Source organism: Vanacampus margaritifer, chromosome 8 (genome assembly GCF_051991255.1).
Source record: "Vanacampus margaritifer isolate UIUO_Vmar chromosome 8, RoL_Vmar_1.0, whole genome shotgun sequence".
NCBI lineage: Eukaryota > Metazoa > Chordata > Actinopteri > Syngnathiformes > Syngnathidae > Vanacampus > Vanacampus margaritifer.
In genome coordinates this window covers 8918915-8936336 of record NC_135439.1, presented here as the reverse complement: position 1 = coordinate 8936336, position 17422 = coordinate 8918915, and the positions used below count along the sequence as shown (strand labels likewise).

The following is a 17422-nucleotide window of genomic DNA, read 5'->3' as shown; positions in this document are numbered from 1 at the left end:
CGCGTCACCGCTGCTACTGTAAATTTTATGGCGCATTCCCGTTAATTGTCAAGTTGGATATTTTCAAAAGAGACTACCAAACCGGTACTGATTTTAAAACCACAAGCTTTAATGATGTTGTCAGCTATTTTTTTTTCTGTTTGGAAAGCTTTGAGGTTGAGAAAAGTTGGACATTTCCGACTTCTCAACAGAGTAGAATGCAGTATCTCATGCTAAGCCTTTTACACAAATGTACAGTTCAAATCCTACGTTTCTGCAAAAATAATGCCTCATTAAATACTGTCTTTGACACAAATGAACAGATGTAACAAAGAAAACAAGATGGCTTCCTGCAAAAATATTCATTAATATTAATGACCCCTCCGTTTTTGCTGAAAAGATGCAATGATCAAACAAATCTTTATTATTATTAGATATGGTGAGCATTTGTAGGATTTTGGGGCTTCTCTGAGGTTTTACATGTTTTTGTAAATAAATGTGTCAATGTTGAAGTCGGTTTAAGGGCAAATATTTCCTTATGATTGTGTTTATCATCTTACATTTCCCATGCATAGAGTTACTGTGAAAACAGTTTGTGTGAATGTTGAAGTCCCAGTTCATTTTATTTTAAAACAAAAAAATGATTGACAGATTCCAAGGACAAATGTGGATCAGGAGGTCTGTGAAACAGACGGTTTCCTCCTCCAGCCCTTCCACATCTTTAGTAGTTTCTTAGAGCTGTAGGACACTGTCTTCCACATGCCTGTGAGGAAGAAAAAAAAAATTGTACTCAACATGAAACATTATTATTAGGGGGAAAAAAATCAGCATATATCGTGCAAAACACAAGAAAGAGATGTTTACCAGCTGTCGCGATGCCTTTGATACTTTGTGTTAGACTGGACGATTTCACAATCGAGGAGATACCTGAAGAACATATAAAACATACTTTTGAATTAGCCAGCAGTGCCTTCACACAGCGGCATTCATTTGCAGTCTGGACACAAAGGGGTGAACATCTCCTGAGTCTCAGAGTCTTCTGACGTCTTAAACAAGACCCACTTGTATGCCCCCTTTAACTTACCTTGATGCACAACTGCTCCACAGTCTGGATCCTGAGCCATCTGCAACAGGATCTCCTCCACGTCCCGGTTCTTGCCGGGAGGGTCCACCAACTTGGTGATCTTCTGCTGCAGGGTGCGAGGCAACGCCATCAGCTGGACGAACTGACCCTCTGGGCTTTTGTCGACCTGTATGAAATTCAGTGACTTTATGTGAACCACATTTCGAAAAATGTTCTTTTTAGTGGGGGGTGACGAGGGTAGTTATTGTGTTTTTTGTTGTTGTTGTGATGTCACCACAAATGAGAAAGTGTTACAATAAAATTAAGACATAATATTAACCTGACAAGATCCTTGACAGTCCTAATTTTAAGGAAGATATATAGGAAGGTATAAATTGCAACAACAAAAAATATATTGTTGATGTAGTATGCCTTTGTGTTTTTTTTATTATTATTTTTATTTTTTTATTTTTTTTATTTTGTGTTTATTATATCTTATTATACTACATTTTAAATACATTTGCATGAAATTAATCATTGTATCTTTAACATTAACAGCATTGATTCTTGTAAAATTACAGATCTTAGATTGTAACTTGTCCCATATAAAAAAAAAACATAGTACGGCTTTTTCTCATAATATTAAGACCTTTATTCACAAAAATATGTATTATTTTTTGAAATATTAGGGTTTTAGGCTTGTAATTGTACGGCTTGAACCTCAAATGTTTTTGCCGTAATATTATGATGTACCTCTTTAATCCTTTTAAATATTTATTCTTTATTTGTATAAAAAAAATCTTCTTGTAGTATTAGGACTATATTCTTACAACGGTAAAATTTTCGCTCATTACATTACAACTTTTTTCACACAAAAAAAAAACCCAAAAACTTTTTCCTCTCTTAATATTATTGTTTCAGGCTAGTAATACTGCGACTTGATTCTGCTGAAATTGCAGCTTTTGACATACATAATATTACAACGTGATTTTTGCATGATTCTTGTAATAATTTTGGCAACAAGAGGACAGGAAAAAAACAGGAAGTGGAAGTTAATGCAACACAACAACTTGTCCGCTGAGTACAGTACTCACATGGTTAATTAATGTAACTAGCATGTATCCGAGCATACCTCCAATTTTCCTTGTTGGGGCTTGTAGACCACATGCGGGCAGTCGCGTAAGATGTTGCTATAGAGAATCCGGAAAGGCTCCAAGTTGTCGTTCACAATATTGGCCACCTTGGATTTATCCTCTCCGATCACCATCCTGAAATCACCTTGAGAGGACCACACCAAATGTTTTCCTTGATGGATCGCAACTCTGAGGAGTTAAGCAGCCACAGACAAAAAGCGACAGCTGCAGGTGTTTCATCTATTTTGTGAAGCGGGTCTTATTCTGTAAATAAGTCCCACCCTACAGAGGGAAATATTGGAAACATGTACCGGCGTAAGAAAGGCCAGCTATCTGCAGGAAAAGCTCTTCCTCGCTGAAACTCTCCGGTAGCATAAGGAATGAGGCCGTTACAGCGCTCTTGAGGTTGGCAACCAGAGCGGCACGCAGCTTCCCGTTGTCACCCTGCACCAGCAACTTCACCTACAGAAAATACAATATTAAAAAAAAAGGGCGATTTAAACAAAAAAAATCGCAATAGCCATGTTTCAAGATTATTCATAATTATAATTAGGGCGCGACCAATATGCATTTTTTGAGACCAACATTGAAAAGTGGATTGTGTATTGGAGTTTTTTTCTTATTGCAACTTTATTCACGTAAAATTTCAGACTGTACATTCATTTTTAGATGACTCTATTTCTTTTCTCTTCAGCGAGGCCTGAAAACTTCAAAATTAAAGTAACAATCCATGGAAAAGAAAAATACTACATTTACGTGTATAGCACATAAAGATGATGTAAGATTAAGGAATAATTACGTTACTGACCGGTTTGTGAAGGCGTCCTGCAGCATACATGTTTTTCCAGTGCATGAGGTCATCAATTAGACACTCAGTACTTATCACGCCATATTTGATAATCTAGGAGGAAGAAATGCACCATTTTGTGTACGTTCTTATTTACTCAAAATGACTTTAAGTGAGAATGTGGTGATTTTTACCCTTCCGTCCACGGGCACCAGCGTGTTGTAGTATATAGCGGCTCCGTGGTCACTCTGTATGGAGCTGATCATGGCAGGCCCCAGTAGTTTAAGGATGGAGTAATGTTTACGGTTCTGCAGCAAATTCATGGTGTGCCAAGTGATGGGATCATCCACGGCAAACACAAAGTCCAGCATGTTTTTCTGAATGTAAAAACATAAATTGCCACAATTTTATTGAAGCAAAATGCACAAGCTTAAGATTTAGTATATACTGTTTACAGGATGTGGAGGTGTAAAGTTCCATGTCATGCGACTACTAGAATAATCCAATATTTTTCATGTAAAGAGCGGGCCAAAAGTAGAGCTTTTATTACATTTATAGGTTTTTCTGTCATATTTCTTTTCTTTCCAGACCTCTTTTCTTCCTTTAACTTTGCATCTTTACTTTCCTCATTCCTTCAATAAAACACCTTTCTTCCATAGCATACTTCCTTTGTTCTTACAGTCACACTTCCCTTCCTGGATTCCTTCCTTCCCCTCTTAGCTTATTTTCTTCTTCCTTCTCTCAGACCTGTTTTATTCATCCTTTCTCACACCCTTCCTTCACTTAAACCTATTTTCTGCCTTCATCCATTCCCCATCCAGCCACCATAACTGTTTTTATTCATGCGTTTATTCATCCATTGCTTCAATTTGTTTTTCTGCCTTTCTTAGCTGTGTTTTCTTCTTTCCTTCCACCTACCTTCTTTTCTGCCTCTCTTTGTTTCCACAGACATTGTTTTACATAATTTCTTCCTTTGTTAAAAACTTTTTGCATGCCTTCTTTTTAACTTCTGCACCTGTCCAATACAGCTTTACAACCCATATTATTTGTTTTGGACTCAAATTACGATTATTATGGTAAATAAGTGAATTTGGAAAAATCTGCAGGGACACCTACTTTGCCCTCCCTATGTGTGCTCTGTTTACAACCTGTGCACAGTTGTCATTTGTTACCTCCATTTGACCTTGGTTGGTTCCTTGTTGTTTAAAAACGCCAGATCCATAGGCGAAAGCTAAACTGATATCCTGGGGGAAATGTGACAAAATCCTCCTGTAAAGCACCCCGGTATTGTGCAAAGCCGGGAGGGTCATTTTGTCAAACCCTGTACATCGATTTAGCTCGACAACACAAGCTTCTTATCGATAGATAGACGCCGACATACAGCTCACAAAGTCACTTCCTAAAAGGCTTAAATAACATTTCGAATGGGTTGATAACAAAGACAACGCGTTATCGGGTAAAAAAATAAAAATAACAATATTTTTAACGTTGAATTATGTCCATTCCTGCAGTTTCCATTCACCGTCAGCGTCGCGTAGGATATACGTCATATTGATGCCCATTGGCGGAAGAGGATCATGGGAAATGTAGTGCAATTTCAAGAAACATCTCTGGATTCGAAAACTACGGACATTATGCGCTATAGTGATATTGAATAACTTTAGTGTCGAACGTGTTATAAAAAAGATGACGTGACATGTATACCATACAATTAAAGCTGTATTTTACTACACAAGAACGAAAACGAGGTAGGTTCATTATTTGGCCGACAGATGGCGGCTTTGAAAAGTATTTGTTGCTTGCTTATTTCAAATTGTTTGCTCCTCTATGGAAGCATTTTAGAATCTTATTTGCCAGGTACATCCATAAACACATGATGTAGCCTCTGAAGTGGTTAAAAATGGAGAAGAGCACTTACTATAGCGAGATATACAATTTAACCAGGTTGAAAAATAGTAAGTTAAACATATCGTCATTTAACATACCGTAGTATAGCTGTCTAGCTTTGGCCATGCTAACTATTTAGCGTGAATAGTAAGTGTGGTTTACACTTGTAGTGTGCATTTTTAGTATCATTTTAGGATCACCAACTGTTCCTATTTAAAACTGCCATGATGCATGTCCCACTTGTGCCATTTCCATTTCGAGAGCAAACAATTGGAAATGTGTGAACCGAACAACATCAATCCAGCCCTTATAATTTATCTAGAAGCAATGCATATGAAAGTAGCAAGGCATTTATAAATACATCACAAATACTGATTAAATGCATCCTACTTTGTAGTAAAAATCTGTGACGTTGTCATTAGTGTTCCATTTCATGTTGAATGAATGATTATGTAATGCTAACAATTATGACGGTTTGGGCCATGTGACTCGTGTCTGTAGTCCACCTGACTACCTGTACTTGTCAAGGATGGACTCCCAAAAGGCCAATCTTCACCAGTGAATGAATATTAATAAGGTCACTGAGCACTAATGACAAATGAGCTCCCTCACTGTGAGCAAGTGCCTTGGTAATCAGCGATGTACCAGTGTCGCAGCAAAACACATTTTCCACTCGGCATGGTGTCACAGAAGTGTCAAATTAGTGCTGCTTAACCTGCGTGTTTATTTTGTGGAGTGTTTTTCCTCATTGTAGATTTAGCGATGTTAGATTTATAATTCACGACATCACAGTGTAATTGCCTGTAATCAAGTTTGTGGAAAATTGACAATTAGCTATTTAATTGGTATTATTTTAAGGACATGCTTTTTGTCCGGTACAGAAAATTCTAGGGAAACTGTGTTGTACCTCATTATATTATTATAGGTAAGAAGGGGGGTGGGGTACCTTTTCGCATAAGGATAATCTGTAATTACCACAGTTAGTAGAAGCTGCCGTTGACACACAAATATTTAAGGGCTAACAGCAGAGTCCATTTGAACTCTGTTGCTAACCAAAACAGCACCACATACCAAGGCACTTGAACTCTCAAATGAAGCGCAAACTTGCCACACATTGTAAGTTCCTTGTGCAGTATTAAAAATGATCTTACATTATGCGTAAACTGCATCTTTATAAGGTACAAAGACAAACAAAATAATGAAGACTGAAGTTAAAAACACATTTTTGCCAATGAAGTAAAATACAAACTAGAGTGTTAAAAAAAAAACAATATCTAACTGAAACAACATGGTCTGTTTACAAAACAAAAAATGAATAATATCATGTCCTTTGTTTTCCTCTTAATACATTTTTCAAATAAGATTCTGGGGTTGATTTGAAATTTAATTTTGTTCAGCTCTGCCAGTTTTACAACAGCTGTACAGCCCTTTGGCACCTCAAGATCCAGCCGTGACATAACTTGTTGACAGTCTGGCCTGATGGGTAAAAAAAAAAAAAAAAAAGGGGGGTGGGGGGTTGACTTGCATGATGTGAGAAAGTGGTAGAAGTATTTTTTAAGTGCCTTGTAGTTTAAGTGGGTGATGTGTGAAATACTTCGCAAGGGTACTAAACACCTCCTACCTTAAAATGCACTTAAAAAGTTTGCAACTTTGCACGAGAAGACTGAGCTAGAATTCTGGGACTACGTATCTGCATCTATCCTCCGAAAGTGAAGCTAAATTCAGGCCAGGAAGCAGGCTTGAGAAGCCCAAGATGATGTCATGCTATGTGCACTTTAACAGCGCCTCTGCTGGTGACCATCAAGAAGTGCAGTTCATTTTGCCTCAATTGCTTCAAGACAATCAACAATCATCAACTAATTGCTTATTATACCAATCCTTATCTGCAGCAATTCTTCTGAAACATTCTTATGAAATGTTCTTGATATCAGACACCCGCCTACATACTCATCGAATGGAGTCATGCACACAATAACTACAAGAATCCCTCCAGCTTTGTGCACCCGTTGCCATGGAGATTACCATTGCTGTCCGTGCCATCGTGATGGAACATCAAAGGCGCCGCCATCATTAACGACGCGTGCACACACACACACATTGATACACACACAGGATTGTGTGGATGCACAGATGCTGCACAAGCCTCAAAGAAGATAGAAACATCCTCTTTAATCTTCACATCATCTTAATGTGTGGTTTTTGATCCATCTATATGTCTGACACTAATGGCCATGCATCTTTAGGTCTACAACATTACAGCAACATTAGCACAATTCTAAAAATACATAAAACCTCAGAAGAACTCATATAAAAAACGCTCCATATGTATTCAAATTTTTACATAAATTTAAAATGGCCCAATAACGACTATATAAAAACGAAATTGGCCTTTACTCCTCAAAGGCATAAATTGAGCAATGCGCTAGTTATTGTGGTGTATTAAATTACTTTTCCAGATAAAGTCTCTCGCCACACACCTCCTTCAACATCACTAACAAGTAAAATCTCTCATAAGGTCAACAAAATATCAAAAGCTAGACTAGAGCGATAATGATTTTCAAGTCTTTTTTCCAAATTCCGGCTGGCAATTTACCAGAGTAGGGTGCAACATCGGATTAGATAACGCATTTTTCTTTAGACTCGATGAAGCAGCATGCAGCTCATTATCCAAGGATATTTTTTGAAGAAGGCTCCATTCCAAGTAATTGTAAAAAAAATAAAAAATAAAAAATGCTCAGGAGGTAGCTCAGTGTTCAGTGTTAGTGCAACTATAGGTGTCAGAAAACCTTTCACGCTGCATTCAATAAGTCAATTATTGGTGACTAATAATGAGTATAGAAAATCTTTGTCACGACAACTAAGCACTAGCTCCAGCTTTCTAGTGCACAAGGTCTAAATTTAGGCCATGTTTTGCTTTGACGGCCAACTGTCGATTTGCTTGCTTGATTTCATTATTATATAACCCTTGTTTGGAAATGTTCTATGTGTGCCATGAAACATGTAGGCCAGGAGGAGCTTATATGATGTCGTTTCAGTTCGCACGGCAAGCTCGGTGACTCACTGCAGTGCCCTCACGCGTCACCGAGCAGCAACCTGGGGGGGGGGGGGGCGCTCTCCCTGCTCGGCTTGAGTGCAAACCTGTGCATGCATGTTTTGCTGAGGAGTGTGTTTGAAATACAACAGTGGCATTGTCTGACAGCTTTTGGATTTTTTTTTTTTGCATTCTCCCTTTTTTGTCAGATGACATATTATAATACAAACTGTCAACCCATGTGAACTAACTGGGACACCAGTCATCAATAGCCATGCCTGTCAAAAGGCATGAGAAGCTGATGTTGGTATTCCTTTGGGGTGGAAGTTTGTGATTAAAAAAAAACAAACAACAATTCCGGTGTAGTCTAAAAGGTTGTCTTCTTTTTGTCTTGCATTTTGAATAGGGTGATCCATCTCTTCTGACAGATGTGGTGAGATGAGGTGCATTCAGCCGACAGTGTGGAATTTTACCTTGGGAAACCATTTCACACCCTTTAGGTGAGTACCACTATGTAAAATGAAAAAAATAATAATCAAATAACCAAAAGAGTGCATCAGTACACATCACATCACAAAGTTCAAACACAAACCAGGCAGTCTAGTGCAGTTTTGATGAGAAAGGCATCAGATCTGGGTTTGCTACAACTTAGATATGAGTTTATTACTTTTTTTTTAATGCGTAAAAATGGCCAGCAGAAAGAATAGCATTCATACTGGTTTGTAGATCTCATCTGAAGGTTTCTTCCATTGCAATCTCTACAGAAAGCTACACCAAATTATTTTCACCTTTTTCTGATATGTCTAAGCCTAAGATTGTACAGCCAGACCTTTTGCCTGCAGAATTTAGGAGTTGCACACCTCACATGTTCTGACGCTAATAAAATTACGGGCATAGACAGATGGAGCGAGAGAGCAAGGCAAAGGGAGAGCTAGAGGTGTTTGTTTTTGACTGCAAGAGACACCAAAACAAATAACTGCTGCGAGGCAAAGATTTGGCATCCTTTTGATCACTCATATGTGCCGCGTGTGCTGCAGTGACTCAGCAAGAGATGATACAAAACACACAATATCCTATGAAAAAACCCCGTAAGCTTTTCTGCCATTGGTGTTTTCACGCCTCTTCTGTTTCACTGCAAATAAGAAACAATCTGATATAGAACAGGAGGGATGGATGAAAAGGGGGGTGGGGGGTAAGGTTGCATGTTTAAAAGATGGATGGCACGCGAAGGAGGAAACCCCTTCTACTCGTTGCACACGGCACACAGCACTACCAGGCTGCAGCACGACACACACATACAGGGGTGGTGTATGATGTAGGAGAAGGAGGAGGGGCGAGCAATGGAGTGAGTGCGAGGGGAGGGGGTGCGATAAGCCGAACGAGCAGCATCCCTTCATTCGCCTTGCAGGAAGTCAGGAGGCGGCAGCCATAGTTTGAGGGCGGAAGAGCAGCAGCATCTCACCCACAGGGGGCGACGCCACACTCCTCGCTCGCGCATACGCATCACGCACATGCATTGGTGAGAAGCCCAGCAGGAGGAACAACAGCGTGGAGAGCAGTCTCCTGAAGACTGGAGCAGGGCTGCGTCCATCGCCTCCATCCATTGCTCCATATGCTCTCTGCCATTCTTCACTCAACCTTGGATTCTCGCCTCTCCGCTTTGCCGTGACCCTCTCTGCCCACCCGTGTGTGTGTTCTCGTTCGACCACTACCGCCACTAATCCAAAGAAGAACCGGAATTCCCAACGCCGCCATGAACTTCCTCCGACGCCGCCTCTCCGACAGCAGCTTCTTGTCCAACCTGCCCAATGGCTACATGTCAGACCTCCAGAGGCCGGACCCACCTGCACCTCCTCTCCCGACCGCCTCGTCCCCATCACAGCAGGGGCCCGCCGCCTCCCAGGCACCTGCCCAGTCTCCCACCCAAGCCCCCGTCAGTTCCCCGGCTCCTCAGGAGCGCCGCCTGTCCCAGCAGGTTCAACAGCAGCCTCAGCAGGCCCAGTCCTCCGCCTCAGCCACTTCATCATCTGGCGGTTCCTCCGGGTTCTTCAGCTCTTTCAGCTCCATCACCAACGTAGTCAAGCAGACGGCGGCCTCTGCTGCCGGCTTTGTGGAGCAGTCTGCTCCCTCACCCTCTCTTTCCAAGAAGTTTAAGATCCTCCTAGTCATTGATGAGCTGCAACATGAGTGGTAAGTGACCTGAACTCATTCACTCCCAGCCTTTTTCACTGAAGCAACCCCCTTCGCTCCCGGCCTTTTGACATATTTTGCCAGGCCCACAGAATATTGTGTTCTATTGCTATAAAAACATGGAACCTACCAAAAGAAAGATTAGAGTCTCTTCTTTCATCAGGAAAAAAAAGTATATTTATGTTTCCATTTTGCAGCAATTAGCATTAGAATATTGCAAAATGTCTTCATTATTCACAAATTTGTTTCAAACACTGGGGGAAAGAGCTTTTTGCAACATGGCCCTGGTGGATCTCTTATACTCTGCTGCCACATGCTGGCAGTTTGTTGTAATGACTACCATTGCTTCAGTTCAGAGGCTGCATCAAAGCCTTCTGTATGCTCTAGCATTAAAAAAAAAACATAAAACATGTATAAATAAATTTTGGGGACCATGGTATCATTTAAAATAGAACGTATTTATACGTTTTTGGGAGCAAATGAGTTAAGGATGGTAGGTAGGTGCTTGTGGTATGCTCTTCAAATCGGATGCAGCAATATGATAAACTGACCATTGGCAAAGCTAACTGCAGTCCTCAGTGATCAGCATCACTGTCATTTTAGTTGGTGCTCCATTTTGCAATCACCTGATCAGCTCCCAAAATAGAAAAAGCCTCGTAGATGAGCTTTTCCCAAGGGGTCACATGTATAGTGCTTTCACCAGTCTGTGTATGTATGCATGTGTCGGAGAGCTGTGAGTAAGTGTTTCATCCATGGAGAGCACACATTGGCTAACAGGTTATTATCCTTATGCTAACAGCCCATACATCACTCGATGTCATAGAAGGAGAATGTAGGCACTGAATAAAACATCACTCTTGACGGATGTATTGTGTAATAATGTTTCTTAGTCCCTGGTTGCTTTCTGGCACTTCAAATCACACGAAAGGTATGTGGATTACGAAGTGCGCCTTGTTGGATATTGATTGTGTGATGTGTTTGAGATTGTGTTATTGTTGAAAGTCTCAAGGCAAGTGTTTTGATGGATGTCGCAGGTATCTTGTGTTGCTTAATATCGGTTGTACGAGTCGATCAATTTTTAATACCACCCGCCTCGTTAGGCCCAGCTTACTTAGACAGAAAAGCAGAATACACCCGTGACTAGTCATCAATCAATCGCTGAGAAACAGGAAACTCGCCGTAAGGATTCTACATGCAATGTCAAAGAAGAGCACTTAGTAGAGCACAGACCACCACCATGACAGCACAATAAGACCAGATTGTGATAAAGTCCTCCCTCCAAGCTGAGTGGCTAGTGGCCTCTTTTACGCAGAGATCCAGCAAAATAGTCCCATTGCAACCGTAACAGATCTGGCAATAAGCCGACTTTGTAATTTACACCATTAAGGAGCGAAATTGCCTCAACTGTGTCAGCTTTTTATCCTACAATCAGACAATTAAACAAAATCAGCTTCAGTGTCTGGTGTAACATATAGAATACTTTGCGGGCTGCGACAGACGCTTTGAAAATAACGGGCAGGAGAAATGTAGAGTGGAGAGTGTTAAACTTCACACACCACCATTTCAGCATTCACAATTTACACAGGCATCATTGGATCTGTGTTACAGCTCTGGGTACTACAGCTGAAGGAACATCGACACAGTTTAAAGGCCGATATATCGTAACTTGAAAGGCAAAGAAGGCCCCGTAAAAAAAAAATACAAGCATTGCAGAAGGTCTGGCAATAAGCCACCTTTGCTTATTACTTATAATTTAGTGAAAAGGGGGGATATACAGTAGCTGAAAGCGTGTCCAGGTTCAACACAGTTATACTGCACCCCACAGTCAGATAATTAGATGACACTAGTACTAATGTCTGATGTAGCATACAGGGATGTGATTTTTCCGCTAATTCGCGGAATTCCGCTTTTTTTATCTCCCTCCAAAAAAAAAAAAAATTCTGATTATTTTTTTTTTTTTTTTTTTTTGTAGTTCATTGTGTATGCACATGACTCCGACAGATAACATCTTCTGCTATAACAAAGACATTTGTGGTATGCTCTAATATGAGTTACTTTTCATTTGGTCATGATACAATTATTTGTTCATGAAATTTGAACTCTTCAACATTATTTATGTGTTAACTTAGTAATCACATTAGTTAGATATGATGATATTCTCAGTGATAGTTTTTAAAAGCAAAGGCAGTCCAATGTTTTTGAATGTGACTGATTTTGAGTTGACTAAAACTGACATTTTATATGGGATAGTTCAATATACATTGAAAATTTATGCTGTTGTTTTGTCTATTTCTTTGTCATGTGAGTGCATTGAAAGTACTTAAAAAGCATACCTGGACCTAGCTGGGTGCCAGCGGCCCCCAGACCCCCGGCTAAATTTTCAGATAATTTCACTTTGGTCAAATCACATCCCTGAGCATAAAATACTTGACAGGCAGAGATAACTGCTTTTAACAAGGTGGGGAAATTCAATGTTGGATGTTAAACTTCACATCTGGTCCTGCCATAAAAAGGATGCTTACAAACAGGTGACATCACGACTTTTATATTGCCTCCAAATGCAAAGGTGATTTGGACAACATTCTAGGAGCGTAACAACCTTCTTAGTCACATTTTGGCTTTGGCAGGGTTAACGAGTGTTAATACTCTCGCAATCCATCCATCCATTTTCTGCACTAAGCTGGAGCCTATCCCATCTGACTTCAGGCAAAAGGTGGACAACACCCTGGAGCATTCACCAATCAGTTGCAGGGCATATATAGAGAAAGACAATCATTAACACTCATAATGTCACTGAGTGAGTGCTGAGCTCACACTTACCTGCGCCGAAGTCAGGCGAATGTACCGCTACACCAACAGTGACCTTCTTTCACAATTCAAGTTGTTTTGTTTTCATGAATGTAGAGACTATTTTTTTCTTCTCCATCACCACTACAGATCGTGAGGATCATTCCGGACACACCCCACAATCACAGGAAAATCACTTAGAATAATCTTTTAGACATCCGCAAATCAGGTCTTTGATAATTTTGCTTGAGGGGGAAGAAATTCTCTGTACTAGAGATTGAACCGACTAGACAAAGTGTCGACTTCACTACTCCGCAGTGATGCTTATGGTTGAGGTCGATTAATCGCTAATCACGTGTTTTGGTAACAAAATGCCACCTATAAAAATTGCAACTCTTTTCTGCAAACCTCTTTAGTAACAACATCTTGAAAAACATTTCAAAAAACAAGTACTTAATGGAGCACCGATTTCTGCCACTGAAAACTGAAACTGCCATTGAAAACATGAAAAATGTGTAATCTAGTCATGTCTTAGATACAAACAATTGAGCTTTAAGAGTTGTAATTTTCACTGTTACACTATACCTCCATTAGAAATGACTTCTTTTACAATCTCCAGTATTTTATGCGCGCGTGTGACTGCGGGTTTTATTCAAGGAGATTCCAATGCACAGTGCTGGCTTAAATGTGAATGTGAATGGCAGCTCTGCAGTATGTTAATCCTGTGTCTCTTGCTGCGAGTGTTTTGGTGGCATATGATTGGATGGCGGGCCACCCATGATGTGGTGATGACCGAATCTGAGACGACGCCGTCATGCCGCAGCCTGCATCCATAAAAGCTTCACATTTGAATGCATGGCTGAACATAATGCAGTCCTCCTTTTATGTAATCTTTGGGGCCGCGTATATTTCATTAGAATAATACACAAGGTTCTGATTTAGGTTGTAAATATAATTTACATTTTAATATAGGCTATTACAGTACAGTTGTGCATGTGGATGTTTTAAATCATTAGTGCTTGTTGAATGCAGTGGCTTGTTTTGAATCTGTGATCCTAAAGGAATGATGGGCAATTTTAATTGGAAATATACAATCTATTCAAATAGAAATGGGAATGTCAGAAAATTGCAATTAAGATTTAGAAGGCTCCACTTGATTATAAATAGAATCTCAATCGTATCACCGCTTCTGGCAAATGAGTCAGAGAGACATTCTAGTAATGTTATTAATTTCCCTCTCGGCAAAGAACACATGAGGCTTTCAATGCTCTTAACTTCCAAAACAACAAATGTTGTTAGAAACTCCTCCGAGACTCTTTTATTATTATTATTATAATAACATGACATTTAATCAAATAATGGGGCTAATTGATGATAATGCCATAACACAATTAATCACCAGTTTTTTAGTCTACTTGCATATACATCTCTTTTTCTGTGAAGAAAAAAATGTTGCTGGGCAGCTACTTTTACCTCGCCTTGGCCCGGCCTGACCTCTGTAGCTTCTCCATTACAATAGGCACCAATCAATTGGGGTTTGATCAGGTGAACTGTGCGACCCTCCACTGCAGTGTCAGAGTTGTCAAATCCAGGTACAGAAAGTAAAAACCCTGCCAGAGTTTTTTAGCTTCTCTGTTCTGAAGCTGAGCAGTGATTGGTTGTTATCTAAGCCTTGAGCAATTGCGATGTCATTTCCAGTTGACAGCCAGTGGCAAAATGGCCGCCCGCACAAAATGGATAAAAACAGTTGCGCTGCTTGACTCATATTCCACAAACACAATATTAATCAGGTTGCCATGTTTAGACAAGTCAGGGCCTATACAACAGATCATTTTTGGGTTGACATCCCTTTTAAAACTTGGAAATGGAAGCGCGCGGTAGCGTTCCTAGCCGCATTGCTTAAAAACCCTTCCATTGTAACCACCCGCCCTTTAAAAAGCGAAATACAGAAGCAACTACAAAGGGTGGAACCAGACTGTTTCGGGGTAGAACTGATACAATGGAAAATGAGCATGATGTGTCCTACTTTATTTGGCTTTCCCCCCCAAAAGTCCGATATAGGAATAGGACTGGAAAAATAATAATAAAAAATAAAAAAAAGGAGGGGAAAAAAAAGGAATAGGACTGACTGAATGGAGGACCAACCTTAGAATATGAACATTTTGAGCACTCGATTGACAGTAATATATGTATATTTTTTTTCAGAAAACCAAGATGAATGTCTTAATTGGCCTTTAGACTATAAAGTCTGCTGATTTCAATCCTCAAATTTCCTTGGTGATTTTGTCAGGTTTGTGAAAGCATCGTTTGTTTTGTTTTTACCATAGCTACATATTGTTACAAGCTGTATATACTCCACTCTGCATGAAGTACTGAATTCCAGCTCTTTCCCAGTCAAGCCTATTGCCATTAGTTGACACCTCCCATCTATAGTGCAGATTATGCACTCGCAAAAGGCGCGTTTAGATGAAAATCTGTGTTTAAGCACTCTGCGGGAATCTATTGGAAAATGGCAGCAGAGAGCGTTGCCAAACCGTACTTTGCTGTGCACTCAAACATACATTTTGTCCATTTCTTGCCAGACTTTTATAGGTGTAATCGATGAAAAAGAAACTATTAATTTTAATTTAACATCAGTTATGTCTGGCACTAATTAATGACCTTATTTTAAATCCCTCCTGCCCTTCTCCTGGGTTCTATATTTAAACATTATATGGTGACTTATTCACTTGGCAGACACCTTTTGCCCAAAGTGACTTACATTTAATCCCCTCAAAGTTGGAAAAGGTTACTCTAGATATTAAACAGCCAGCAGCAGAATTTGGATTGTAACGACACTCTTCTGACATTCTTGACTTTAATTTCACCGCTTACGGGAAAAAAAAAGCTTTTAGCCATGGTGCGCAAAGTACTCTGGGCAATCTATCAAACCGGATAACGACAATAGGCATAGATTGCTTAGCATTTTACAGCCCTATTCGACAGACAAGCAATGGCATTCAATCTGTGTTGCAAGAGGAAATTGAGCCCGCAGTTAACAAACACCAACGGTCCCGATATTTCTCTCTAAATATCAGCAATTAGCTATGAGTCATTCACTCTGGGAAAAACATCGACTGTGCTATTTGGACTAGCTTTTTGTGAACATGCTCCGAAAAGAGAGAAGGAAGATGCAGGGATGAGCGTGTGTACTGTAGTAGCATAGACGTAGCGGTTACATAACACACTGCGGGCCCATTGGGCTGATGGGTGACAGAATAGACAGCATCCAGGGACGTTCAAGGTGATTCTGCCATAGAGGGGGATGATTAACAAAATACGGTGGACGCCTGGAAAACACCCTTTTTATATCATGTCACGCCCACCCTGCTTCTTCCTTTCCCCTTGCTGCCTCTGGTTGCCTTTCATCATGACAGTTGCGCTGCGTGCATCTCCAGAGGAGGAGACTGCTGCTGCTTACCGCTGCTGTGGGTTCAGGAAGTGATGAAGTAATGCGATAAGACGTGGTGATTCAGCAGTTTCAGCCCAAAGGCCACATTTGTACTCTTCCCTTTGCTCTCCCAAATCAGGACCGCACATCCCCTTTTTACCCGTCTTTGTCTCTGTTGGATTGATGCTGTTTCTGCGTCAGCAGCAGTGATTCCGTTTGTTGCCCGTTGTGTGCGCATTGGCGCCAAACAACTCGTTACCTAATTCTATTTGGAGGTTTCATGGCGGATGTCGCTCATTGGCCTGCAGGCGAAAGCGGAGTTTGAAATGTTTGTCTGCCAGCAAAGACCGTGATGTTCCAGGATTAAACAATTCACTGTTACTTAGTCACATGACTGCAACTTTCTTGATAAAATAGGAGGGTTTTATGGTTCCCAGTATTCAAAAGTGAGGTTTCAAATGGTCAGGTCATCCATTTTCTGTAACGCTTGTCTTAATTAGCCTATGTGACTGGAGCTTATCCCAGCTGACTTTTGAGCCTGAGCAGGGCAATACCCCAGATATATTTCCAGCTAGTCACTCGTTAAATGTCAACAAGCATCTTCAATTCGGATGCAGACTTTTGAAAAGTGGAAGGAAGTTGAGGTAAACCCACACCAGCACACAGGGAATTTGCAATCCCCAGCCAGAGATTTTCTATTGCAGATTCAAACCCAGATCTCCTGATTGTGACCATGCTGCCTTAAATGGTTCCAGTAACCAGTCAGGCAGCAGTCCAGTGGTTCACCAGACTAGAATCGAATGCAGAGTCTCCCTTTCAACCTCAAAGTCAACTGAGATTAAGTCCAGCATCTCTGCAATCCTGAACTGGAAAAACTGTATGTAATGAATGAAGACGGGTTGATGTTCCAGAAATATTTTAAGGGAGATTGATTCACTGCTTTTGTTAAGGCAATATTTACTCGATTACTGTTGTCCTTGTTGACTTGTTTGATTTAGAAATGATGTGCCAGGTGATACTGTCATGTTGCACCCCTCCTCTTCCCTAGATGGCAGTAATTTGTGTTACATCAAGTCAGCTCCATCTTTTGGATCCAGTTGGTCACTATCCATTTTGTCTCCAGTGCAAGCAATTA

The 17422-nt window shown here is 40.4% G+C and overlaps 2 protein-coding genes across 5 annotated transcripts in view; one reads left to right on the top strand and one right to left on the bottom strand.

The window, feature by feature from the left end:
- Positions 1 to 87: 87 nt before the first annotated feature.
- Positions 88 to 4501, bottom strand: tamm41 (TAM41 mitochondrial translocator assembly and maintenance homolog). Its single transcript, XM_077573373.1, has 8 exons — positions 4135 to 4501; positions 3157 to 3339; positions 2984 to 3076; positions 2487 to 2637; positions 2175 to 2320; positions 1064 to 1229; positions 844 to 906; positions 88 to 742 (listed from the first exon to the last, which is right to left on the bottom strand). The coding sequence occupies exons 1-8, from the start codon at positions 4270 to 4272 to the stop codon at positions 651 to 653; spliced, it is 1032 nt and encodes a 343-aa protein (XP_077429499.1). The 5' UTR covers positions 4273 to 4501; the 3' UTR covers positions 88 to 650.
- A 155-nt stretch (positions 4502 to 4656) lies between these two features.
- Positions 4657 to 17422, top strand: part of syn2b (synapsin IIb) — a 64089-nt gene continuing 51323 nt past the window's right edge. For 2 of the 4 annotated variants that reach the window (XM_077573404.1, XM_077573403.1), the window contains exon 1: positions 9259 to 10070. In XM_077573404.1, the coding sequence (XP_077429530.1) occupies positions 9634 to 10070 (437 nt within the window). In that variant the 5' untranslated portion in view covers positions 9259 to 9633. Of the gene's footprint in view, positions 4711 to 6246; positions 6333 to 8286; positions 8381 to 9258; positions 10071 to 17422 lie in introns of those variants that run through there. The other 2 variants (XM_077573405.1, XM_077573402.1) reach the window with 2 other exon arrangements.

Bases quoted from the DNA above. Each gene is read 5' to 3' on its own strand.
- tamm41 (XM_077573373.1), bottom strand. From the start codon at position 4,272: ATGACCCTCCCGGCTTTGCACAATACCGGGGTGCTTTACAGGAGGATT. The intron at 3,340-4,134 runs GTAACAAATGAC...TTTTACATTCAG, and splicing joins CCAACCAAGGTCAAATGGAG to AAAAACATGCTGGACTTTGT. The intron at 3,077-3,156 runs GTAAAAATCACC...TCTTCCTCCTAG, and splicing joins TGGTGCCCGTGGACGGAAGG to ATTATCAAATATGGCGTGAT.